Source organism: Carlito syrichta, unplaced genomic scaffold, assembly GCF_000164805.1.
Source record: "Carlito syrichta isolate Samal-C Ts95f unplaced genomic scaffold, Tarsius_syrichta-2.0.1 Scaffold131954, whole genome shotgun sequence".
Classification (NCBI taxonomy): Eukaryota; Metazoa; Chordata; class Mammalia; order Primates; family Tarsiidae; genus Carlito; species Carlito syrichta.
This window is the reverse complement of record NW_007076050.1, coordinates 49,787-62,147: the sequence shown is the minus strand read 5'-3', so window position 1 is coordinate 62,147 and position 12,361 is coordinate 49,787. Positions and strand designations below refer to the sequence as shown.

The following is a 12,361-nucleotide window of genomic DNA, read 5'->3' as shown; positions in this document are numbered from 1 at the left end:
TGACATTCCTAGTAAAGAATCTGAGGCCCAGAGAGAGACAATGGCTTACCCAAGTCACACAGTATATGAATAGCAGAGCTAATACCAATACCCAGCCATGTTTACTCTGAGGAGAGTCTTTGCCATCACAGATCAATATGGTAGAGAAGACAATCCTAACTCGCAGCCTTTCTCCTTCAGATGACACTAAAAGAAAAGTGTAACTGATGGGGATGGGAAAAAAAATAAGGGAATGGTTTACCTTCAGAGTCTTTCTCATAGAAAACGCCATGGGGATGAATGGTATAGGGACGAGTGGCAAAATTCTTCAAGTGGATAAGGATGACATCTCCCACCTCAGCCTGCAAGACTGGCCCCAAAAAGCCCAACCAGGCTGGCTGGGCCACTTCATCCACATATGAGTCATCCTTATATTCTTTATAAATGGTCTTCTTGTAAATTCTTCCTATCCGGTTCTTGTCAGACTTTAGGAAGCTGGAAGCCACTCTGAGAAAGAAGAGTCGCAATTTTGCCACCATATTCAAGCCTTTGGGGAGTTATTTTCTAGAGGAGGTTGACCAAAAAGTATTCATCCTTGTTTAGAACAAAACAAGAGGAAATGGGATTATGCTAATCAAAACATGAAAGTTTTAGGTTTAACCGTTAGAAAGTGGGAGGTAGTAAGTTGAAACATATGAAATTGCTGATCTTTGATTTCACATAGCTCATCCCAATAAACGCCCCCCTAAAAAAACAGAATTTATTTATTAAAATACTGTTTGTTTATTCTTACATGTTTAAACTTCAGTTACCTTCAAAGTACTCTCAGTTTGATGCAATACACCTATCAAGATGCTTTTTTTACTGCTCAAAACTGTTTCTGATCTCATCAGTTTTGATTCTTTTTAGTGCATTTGATACCTTTTATTTCTTCCACATCAGCAAAACATTTTCCTTTGAGGACTTTTTTCATTAGGGAAACAAAAGAGAAACTCACTCAGGACAAGTTTGGGTAAATAGGGAGGGTGGAGCATGGGGGTCATTCACTCAGCAGGATGTGGACAGGTGCATTGACATAGTGGAAGGTCCAGTCACCAGTTTGCCACATATGCAAAAAAAATCACTGAAGTCAAACACAGCATCTCACAACAATACTAGCTGATACACTGATGTTGTTAGGTTCCTAGAACACCTACCTAGCAGGAAAAGCCTATACTACAAGAGGCCCACCCTCAAAAAAAGATAATTCCGGTTTTGGGGGGGTCCCCCTTGTATAGGAACCAACTGTGGACAACCAACTGTGGACTGATTCTTTAAGTGATCAACTCCCTGTCAATATGGCCTCACTAAGCATTATCCTGATACATTTGGAAGGCCTTAGAGCTTAGTGGTTATGGCCACAAGCTCTGGAGCCAGTCCACTTGGATTAAATGCTGACTCTGCTACTTCCAGATTTGTGAGATGTTGAACTTGTTACTTAACATTTCTGTGCAGTTTATCCATCTGTAAAATGGAGATAGTCACAATTCCTAACTCAGACAGTTGTTATTGGTGACTAAAAGAATTAAAATACATAAAGAGCTTAGGAAAGTGCCTGGCAAATAGTAAAAGCTCAATAAATGTCAACTATAACTATTAGGGATAGGGAATAATGAAGTTATTCGCTCATGAACAATTTTTTAAAAATTTTAGATTGGGGGTACAAGTGCATGTTTGATAATGGGTATATTGCATACTGATAGAGATTGAACTACTGGTCCCTAAATTGTGAACATTATACATGATAGGTAGTTTTTGAACCCTCGCACCCCCTCCTGGTCTTTTGGTGTACTTAGTGTCTATTATTTACATCTATATGTCCACGAGAACCAATAGTTTTTAACTCTACATATAAATGAGAACATCTGATGTTTGATTTTTTGTTTTTCAGTTAGTTTACTTCGGATAATGGCCTCCAACTCCATTCATGTTGATGCTAAGGATGTGATTTTATCAAGAACTATTTTAATACAGGGACTCTGTGGCTCTAAAACTAGATGGACGATTTGGGTCAAAAAAGACAGAGCTGCTGTTCTGACTGTAATTATTAGAAAACTCAGAGATGTTACAGTAAACTTTGGAAAACTCTAAGGTTTTGGAGAGACAAAATGAGTCAAGGCAACACAATATTATATTTAATACATTGAAAGGAGGGACCCTGAGAAACTTAGAATAAACTTACTTCACATTTTGCTTCAGCATAACCATTTTTGCTTAGACTGACATGCTTTGAATCTAGCACAGGTTAGACATAGATCAATAAATTTCCAATAGGCAGGTTTTAGGAAGCGTTCAGACATTTTACTGCAGGCCAAGCTGGCAGCCTACCCCATCCCCTTGGCAAATCTCCATCAGATGCAAGACAAGGACAGCCCAACCTTTCACTTCATGGTTTAGCATAATTATCTCTAAGACACTTTCAGGTTTCTTGTCAAAGGTGAAAGGTCAAAGATCACCCCTTAGCTGGTCGAAGCCATAGAAAAAGACCATCTTTTTGTTAAGGAGCTTGTGGATTGGAAACGTCTAACAGGTTTCTTGCAGAAAAAACCCTCCCCTTGTCTCCTCCCATCTAGCCCACCGCCATGCCAACATGGCAGCAATCATGTGACTAACCCACCCATCTGCCAGTACCTGTAATTACCTGCCCCTTCAAGATGACGTGAAGCAGACCACACCACCAACTCACCTTAATGACCTTCCCCCATCAAAGGGAAGAATTAAAAGGACTCAACCACGAGGATCCAGCCACCATTTACCTTGCTAAGCTATGGTGTAGCCATGTGATCTTTGAGCTATGGCCTGGCCATGTTTTCTTAAGCTTTGGTCCCATTCCCTACCTTAGGGAGGTAAATCTCCTCTTTCTTTCTCTCTAATTTACTTTCTGAATAAACTATGTTTTCTAATCTAACTTCTGTGTACTTCTTTGCATCTTTCTCACAGCACTGGATAGCGCACCAGACACCCCACACCTCCAGCGGATCTGACCTTACATTCTGGAGCCCCTACTGGGAATGTGACCTAACATATATCATTCACTTTTTTCAACATATATTCATGGAACATCTGCAAGTTTCTAAAATCAAGAAAGGTTAATTCTGTGAAATCCATGAGAGGCCATGTGGTGAAAAAAGTAACAGCTTTGCATCCCTAATACCCAGGTTCAAATGCTTGCTCTTCCATTTACTAGCTATGCAACTTGGGACAAGTCACTAGACTTCCCTGAGCCTCTTGCAGAAAAAACCCTTCCCCTTGTCTCTTCCCCTTTTCTCACCTATAAAATAAAGATATTGATATACACCTCCTAGAGTTTCTGTGGGAATTGAGACCAAGTACGTAAATTTCTAGCATGATTATTTCCTTGATTCTAAAGCTTACTTTCTTTTTTTACACTTTTTCACATATCTGAAATCAGTATACAGTAGTTCCCCCAAACTATAGAAGCAAAGTTTTACCCTACATATTTTATAAGCATTGTACATATTTTGTGTGTTTTTTAAGCTAAGCAGATATTAAATCAGCATTGTGGATATTACCTTAGAATCAAGGAAATATATAATTGTCTTTGAGATCCTAAAAATGCTAAGGCACCTCAGTGTGAGAAAGCCAACACCAGATGGGATGCTAACTCCTAAGTCAACTTGCCCTCTTCCCAGAAAGCATGCCACTGGGTGTGTACAGCCCAGAGAGATCAGGAGCTGGTTGCTACCTCATCCTGGGAGAGGGCTTTTAAGAGGCTACCTCCTGACCTCAAGAGTACCTCCCAAAATCCCACTCTAATACCACAAGACATTAAACTTACATGTCACTTTCCAGAGGCTGGTTCGTTATGACATTTCTTCCCTTGGGAGCATAGTTCCACTGCACATCCCGGATACCCAGGTAGTAGACTCGAGTGATCCCATCAGTCAGTTGGGGCCACAATGATTGCATGAACAGCAAAGCCCAAAGGAGGTGACCTGGCTTCATAGCCCACATTAATCTGGGAAACAGGCAAATGAAAGCTGCAGGTGTGGAAGAAAGAAAACAAAGGGGCTTTGCATATGTGTGGAAAACTGAAAAGACAAGAGCCAGATCAAGTGACTGAGAAAGCAAAACCCAATTTGCCCAATTTCTTTAGCTTACCTGGTTTTTTTCAGTTCATGAAATGTTCATTGATCTTTACCCATCAGACTTTAGAGGGCAAAGTTAAAAAGTCACCTGTGCTGCTAATCACATATCACTTTCTTCAGAAGAGAAGTGTGGATCCAATTACTTCGGCACTGTAGAAGGAAGGCTGTGCTTTTGCCCAGGAATCAGAAAATCAGGCACTAGAAGTCTGATTGGGCCACTGACTCACTTAATGCCTAAATCAAGTCACTAATGCTCCCTTTGCCTCTGTTTTTCCACAGGCAAAAACGGGGAAACTCACTGTTGCCATTCACATACTCTATAAATTGTGTTTAAAACCAAATGAGAATAAACCAAAAGGCGTTTATTACAATATTAATAAACCCAAAACGGAAACAGCAAAAATGTCTGTGAACACTAAAATAAATGAATAAATTGCATTTTATTCATACAATGGAATTGTATATAGCAACAATAATAAACAAACTATAACTATATACAAAAACATGAATGACTCTCATAAATATAATGTTGCAGGAAAAAACAAAGTGTCTGATATCATTTATTTAAAGTACAAAATGAGGCCAAAGTAATCCATGTGGTTAGAAGCAAGGGCAGTTTGAGGCAGGGCTCAATGACTAGACAGGAAAGCGGAGGAAGGTTTCTAGGTAACGTGCCATTTCTTGATCTACTTGCTGGTTGTATAAACGTGTTCAGTTTCTGAAAATACATTGAGTTATAAACTTAGTATTTGGGCACTGTTCTGTGTATGTTATACTTCAAAAGTAAAAAATGAAATAAAAACAAATATGAGGCTGGGCACAGTGGCTCAAGCCTGTAATCCTAGCACTTTTGGAGGCCAAGGCAAGATTACCTGCTCAAGGTCTCGCCTGGGCAACTTGGCAAGACCTCGTCTCTACTATAAATCAAATAAATTAGCTGGGCGTGGTAGTGTGTGCCTGTAATTCCAGCTGCTTGGAAGGCTGAGGCGGAAGGACTGCCTGAGCCCAGTAAGTTGAGGCTGTGGTGGCCATGAGCATGCCACTGCACTCCAGCCTGGGTGAGACTTCAACTCAAAGAAAAACAGATGAGGAAAATATTTTTAATTTCCCAGAAGAAATGATCTGTCTCTGCTGGTTCCCAAGACTATACACAAAATCAGACCCAAGGCTCTAGTCTCTCATTTTGGTATATAAGCCAGAAAGTTAGACTTCTCAGGCTGGGATAAAGCATTCAGTCATACACACAGCTACAATTTCATTTTAAGGGTCTTAAATCCCCAAAACACAAACAACATTGTGCAAACACACACACAGTATTGCATATACAGGCACATTCATTTTCACCTATAAGCAAAGATGCATACACTTTCATTTTCACACAAAACCACTTTGTCACACAGAGCCTAAGTTACCTTCAAAATAATGATAATAAGGGTTCAGCATTCGCTTATGATGGAACATTTATCATAATACTGTAGGAAAGAGCTTGGCAGTAATGTGACACTGCCAGGGGATGGGGGCACATAACATCAATAGGGGTACCTGATCTCAAACCAGGTGAAGTGGGTACCAAAGGGAGGCCCAAACTTTACCTGTACGATGACAACTTATATACCTAACCCTGAATTGTATCCCACATATTTAAAATAAAAAAATAATGATAATAAATTTATATTTATTGTGAGTGCATGGTGCATCTCTTCTAAGTGTTTTGCATAGATTAAATCATTTAATCCTCACAACCACCCTATGAAGTAGATTCTAATATTATCTCCATATTACAGAAGAGAAACTACAGAACACAAGTATAAAGTAATTTGCCCAAGGCCATCTAATTAACAATACATAGACTTGGTATTTAAGCCCATGAAGTATGACTCCAGCATCTATGATTTTAACTACCAACCATACTATACTACTTTTCACAAAAACATGTATATACACATGTATATACACAGAGAACATGCATATGCCCATAGCATCAGCCATACCTACGGAAAGAAAACTGTACATTCTGAAAAAGAAAATAATATGTTGTTATTGTCACTTTAGAATATATGTATATTCATACACACACATACATACTCATATGGGCAGAGATACACCTAATTAATCGCATTCATAATAATGATAATAATATCATTGTTGATGATAATAGTTACTACTTCACTGAGAGATTACTATATAGTAGGCACCATGCTAAATGTTTTATATAAACTGCACTCACAACTTGAAATCAAAAAAATAATTAATAAATAAATAAATGTTTTATATAAGTTATTTCACTAAATCTTCAACCTAAGCACATGAAATAGGTATTATTAATCAAAAAATATGTACAGACTCACATATGGATAGAAAATCCCTAGATATTTCCCCAGGCTAGGCCCTGATATTTACCCTGATTAAGAAACAGATCTATACACTTCCTTACAAACTCTCATACTCCTTCATATACAACAGTGACCCAATTGTTAATCTCCAGTATCCATATAACATTTGACAGAAAGTTCTTGATGTAAAGGATATTCTATTTGGGGGGTTCTTGTTTCCAAAGCTTGGCTATCCCACTGACCAGTTGTACAGCCTTGGGTATTACTCAATCACTCTGAACCTGCGTTCTTATCTGTTAGGTAGGTATAATAATATCAGCCTTGGAGAAATAAATCAGAAAGCTTACATAAAAATGTCTCAGTATAATTCGTATTTGGAACATAGCAGATAGTAGTAACTGCTGATTTCCTTCCTCTTCCATCTTCTTTCTGATTAGTTTGTTAATTTATCCTTACAGTCTTCCATACACCATACTTTTCTATATTTCTACTTCAAGGGATAACTCAAATACCAACTACTCCAGAAGGTTACGTCTAGTCTCTCCATGTCACTGTTCTCTGAAGGACTACTTACCCTCTATAGCACCCAATTATATTATCAGACTTTGTATTACTGTTACCTTTCTGCCTCTTGAGCTGCTTCATGAACTGTCTTTATTTCCTAGGTTCAACTATAGACCCCTTGAGAATGGATGTCATGTCTTATAAGTCTCTGTGTATCTGTTATCAGATATAGTGATGGGGATCCAAAGATATGCCATAACAGCTACTGCTAAAGTGACATAAAGAAACACAAGCATACATACATTTTCCTACCAGTTGGCTCTAATTCAAGTTCTACCACTAGTTTAGAGTGACTTTAGGCAAGTTTCTTCACCTTAGTTTCCCCATCTCTAAAGTAATAAACTATATAGAGCTGGACTATATAGTTCTTACCTTTTGGGGGGGAGCACAGAAGTATAATAATGAAACACACAAGTGCAGAACTACAAAAATATGATAAATAAAGAGCCCTGAAAGAGTCCTTCCAGCTCTCACATGCTGCCAATACTCACATTCACTGATGAAACACAAGTATAGGCACATGTACCTACATAGAGTACTATATACTGTCACACAAATACCCATGCCTTCTCCTTCACCAAAGAGGAAATGCCCTTGATTCATTGCAAGTCTGAATGTAACATAAACCTCCTTCAAGCTTCCCTCTCAGAGAGGTGTCAGCAAGGCAGTTGTGCCTTGCACTCAAATACCTAGACAGAAAACTGTCCCATGTAATTGCTACACAATTGGAGAAGCACAAGATAAACTTGGAAATGTTCCTGGTAGAGACTAGTACAGACCTTCAGCATACAGTGAGCAAGCATTTAAAGGTGATGACTAATGGCCTAAAGGGATTAGACATCCGAGGCTGGGGGAAAAAAATGCTACATAATATTTCCTTAGCAATTTCCATTTTACAATGTGTTTTCCATATCTGCCATCTTATTTAATTCTCACGATCTTGAGAGACATACATTTTTTTCTCCATTTTGCATCCAGGGCACAGGCTTTGGAATCTGGCTACCTAAATGAATCCTGGCTGTACTTTTCTTAGCTGTGTGACTTGGGAAATGTCTTAGTTTCTCTAGCTGCAGTGACTTCATCTTTAATACTATTAATACTATTAGCTACCCCATAGAGTTGCTGTGATAGTTAAATGAATTAAGATCTATATGTGCATAAAACACAAATAAGTGCTTATGTGCACAAGTGATAAAAAATGTTGTTATTACAAATGAGGAAATAGTTTAGAAATTAAACTCTCCAGTGTCATAAAAATTTTCTATTTTATGAATAGCCACAAACATGTACACTATCATAAATTCCTATGCACAATGACACATAATAAACATACAGGCATATGTACATGGAATGACAATTGACACGGCCCAGGCTGAAATTATCATCTTCTTGGTAGCAACATGATATAATGTAAAGAACCAGAACTTTTAAGTCATAATAATTTAGGATAAGTATTATTTTACATTGTGTTTAAATGAGATGCTTTATATAGCATCTGGGATTTAGTAGTCACCTGATGAACATCAGTTTTCCTTCCTTCTAATTGCTGACATCTTTCCTCTTCAAAGATTAATTTATCATTGTTATTTGTTATTGTTGTTGCTTAATTTTGTTTTACCATATACTATAAGAAGAGAAGAAAAAACCCATAAAATTACTTTATAACCACTTGGATGTTTTATTGTAAAGTGGAAAGAGCTACAGCACCAGAAAAAATAGGTTATAGTTCTAGATTCATCATTTATTGGTTATATGACCTTGAGCAAGTCATCTAATTTCCTGAGTCTCAGTTTTCTTATCTCTTAAATAGGAATCATCTCTTCTTTGGGTCCCTCATTAATTTGTCATGAACATCAAATGAGATAAAAGGTGTGTAAACTTTTCACTTGGGCAAGGACTTTTTTTCCAGCTGAACCCCAGATAGTGGCCAGACTGATGAGAGAAAAGGAAGGGAAAAGTAAAAGGAAAAATAAAATGGGTAAGATGAGCAAGAATCCTGGGAAAAAGTAAAAGGAACATTTTTTTAAAGTAAAAAGAAAAGCAAAGGAAGAGGCACACACAAGAAGGAAAAGAGTTCTTGTCTACGTTGAATTAGATATAGTTTAGTTTTTGTACATTGAGACTGAGGCAACCTCTAGAGAAGATCAACGAATAAGTCATGCTTCCTCTATCTTTACTCCACCTTCCTCAATTGGGCCTGGTCCCCCTCATTTGCATTTCTATTTTTCCTAGAATTTGCAAGTTATTCTTTAATATGCAATGCTCTTTCCTCTGCCTTCATTTCCTTTTCTGAGTTAGGCTACACTGGGCTGAAAAGGCTCATCCTAGACAAAGGATTACTAAACTGGAAAAAGGAATATTGAATTGCTCTTGGGACCTTGTCTCTAATCTTTCAATTAGCCTTCCTAATAGAACCCTCCACCAAGATTCACCTTTTGGTCCTCTGCTTTCTTAACCTACTGGTTTGAAGTTAAAGACCTTGATTCAAATTCCATCTTTTGCCTGTAATAGCTATGTGAACTTTCAATAAATCATTTTCACCTGAGTCTCAGCTTTCTTATCCAAAAAATGGGGGTGATATTTATCTAACAGGATCATTTTGAGGCTCAGACAATATAATAGATGTTTCAGTTCCTAGAAAATGGCTTGTTTGGCATATAATAGATGCTCAGTAATGAAAATGCAGTATAGATTCATACATTCATAAAACCTTTAGAAACCATCTTTTTCAGCCATTCTGATGTGATATATAAAAAACTGAGACTAGAGAGGTACAGAGATTTTGTTCAAAGTTAGGCAGCCAGTTACTGGAAAAGCCAGATTTTGAATCCATGCTTCATAAAAAATTTCTGCTATATAGACACTAAGATTGAAAAATAATTCAGATTTTTAGCTTAATTCAACTCTTATTTACTGGCTTATTCTATGCCAATCTGTTCTCAAAGTATGAAACCACACATAGTTGTTTAAATGTGTTTGAGACTCCCATTTATATAGTTCGCAAATCCATCACCTCAGTAAACTCCTCAACCTGTGAGACAGAAGATTAATAAGCTGTTTTGATAGGAAAATAAACTTTTCTTTATGACTCCAGGATTGAATCTGAAAACAGTCAAGACAGAGTGGTCCTAACCATTTTGGTGAGAGGGAAAAAAAGGAGCCTATTGTCTCCTTTAACTTCCCTGCACACCCGGCCAAACTGCCTCCAACTTTTTGGCTACTGACTTTCTCTCCCAGTGGCCCAGAACTCTTCTACACCCTGATGAATAAAGGTGTTTGCAGGGGAAGGCAGGTGAGGTAGGATTTAAAAAGAGAGAAAATAAATCTTACCTTTGCTAGAGAAAACCTTTTCATGCTCATGTCAGCGACTCATTGATGCTGAACTGCAGACTCCAGCCTGAACCTGCCAGCCCTGCTGGGTCAGTATCCTGGGTTACAGGGCCTTTCTCATAAATTAAGTCCAGGACTCCAATTTGGCGAGGGTTGCAGTGGGCGAATAGGGGAGGGGGCAGTACTGGGTGCCCTCCTTTCCAGAAACAAAACTACCCGGAATGTCTTGTTCCTTCCGGGCCTGGTTTGGCACAAAACCCGGGATGGTTCTTTGACCATATCCGGGTATTTTCCAAATCCTGGTTAGGATCTCAGGAGGAATTACAAGGGGGTGGTTTGCATTTCTGTTATCGCAGCTAGCTAGTTGATCTTTGCTGAGACAGGGAGGAGAATGCCTTGTCAGTGTGACCAGTCAAAGCTCACAAGAGGATTCCAACAGCCCCATTTAAGTAATGGGGCCTTTTACAAGGATTACTAGAAGAGTAAAGATTCTTTATCCCCACCAGCTCTTTACCTTCTTGGCCTGAAGCACAATTATCAATTATCAACTCTACGTGTTACTCTGAGATCATGACTGCTTGGTAACAGATAAAAATAAAACTGGTAATAAAACAAAGAGGTTTTTTTTTCCTACATGTCATGTCTTTTGTTAACCACTTTACATGCATTCCCTTATTTAAGTCTTACAATTATCCTGTCAGATGGGTACTCTAATTTTGTCTATTTTACAACTGAGGAAAGTTAGGCCTTGAGAAGTGAGGTAATTTGTCACAAAATTAAGAAGTAAAAAATGTCAGAATCGTACTGAGTCTATCTAGACTATTAGCCATGAAACTACCACACTGTGTTTGCATAAATAAGTAAATATATAGTAAATAATGAGAGTCATGTTTACATGTGCACACACACACATTATGTGAATGTATAAATGATAAAATGTCAATAAATTTAGTAGAGTATACTAATAAATAAGCACAGGAAGTTATTTGGAGATGGGGAAGGGACTTCACAATCACTGAGTACCTACTGTCCACCAATCACTACTAGATTATTTATATGCATTAACTCTGCCTTTGTCATTTCTAGCAGATCCTAGAGGGAAACTCCAGGACTATATTAACTATTTCCATTTGAGAAAATGGTCATCAATAGATCATAGTCTAAATATAACACAGGACAACAGCAACAATCTAAAAACTTAAAAGACCCAGAAAAATTTGAAACACTTTTTTTAAAATGTAAAATGATTCCTAAAAATTCAGAGTGAAAGTGGAGTCTAGGTTTGTTTAAAGCCAAAGGCCATCTCTGTTCTTGATGAAAAAAGCAAGCAGTGAAAAATCACTGGCTTGAGACAAGTGACCTAGGTTCTTTGGCCTGGATCCTTCTCTTTTCTGGGCCTCTTTCCATTTCTACAACAAAGGTTTTGAACTAGATATGGGCTCTTTAAACTCTAAATTTGCACATCTAGAATTCCATAAAGAAAATTCAATATAGGTACTAATACTAAGAATACAAAAGAAAGGTTTCAAAGACCAAAAAATAACATAAGGAAAGAATAAGGAGTAATTTTCAGAGATAAAGCTGAAAACGCCATACCTCTTTGAAAAGAACTGTATCTACCCACTAAACCAAGTATAGGAAGGGGGTGGCTATAACGGTGGTTCTACCACCTGTTATCCTTACTTTGTGATGAGGAGATCTTGGTTAGCAGCAAATACTTTCCTCCAGGCAGGCTCAACACATTTTCCTCTCCTGAATTTAAAGCATGTGGAGCAGAGTCCAGGGGAAAAATCTTTCAGAAGACTGATCTGATGGGGCAAAGTCTGGATCATAAACCACTAGAGGTTCTTAAGGGTACTCAGACACTTAGGAGCTGCCCCTCAGACTTCAGCCCAGGTCAAACCAAGTGGAAGCACCGGTAGGAAGAAGGGAGGAACCACTAGCCTCAGCTCTCTCAGAAATGCTCACTTATCAAAGGAAGCTTGGTCAGGGCACAGCAGTCACTAG

At 38.1% G+C, this 12,361-nt stretch overlaps 1 protein-coding gene across 4 annotated transcripts in view; it reads right to left on the bottom strand.

The window, feature by feature from the left end:
• HEPH (hephaestin) overlaps positions 1-12,361 on the bottom strand; it is an 83,152-nt gene extending 70,791 nt beyond the window's left edge. For 2 of the 4 annotated variants that reach the window (XM_008049320.2, XM_008049321.2), the window contains exons 1-3: positions 10,355-10,599; positions 3,818-3,997; positions 242-486 (exon numbers count right to left, since the gene is read on the bottom strand). In XM_008049320.2, the coding sequence (XP_008047511.1) occupies positions 242-486; positions 3,818-3,993 (421 nt within the window). In that variant the 5' untranslated portion in view covers positions 3,994-3,997; positions 10,355-10,599. Of the gene's footprint in view, positions 1-241; positions 487-3,817; positions 3,998-10,354; positions 10,600-12,037 lie in introns of those variants that run through there. The other 2 variants (XM_008049319.1, XM_008049322.1) reach the window with 2 other exon arrangements.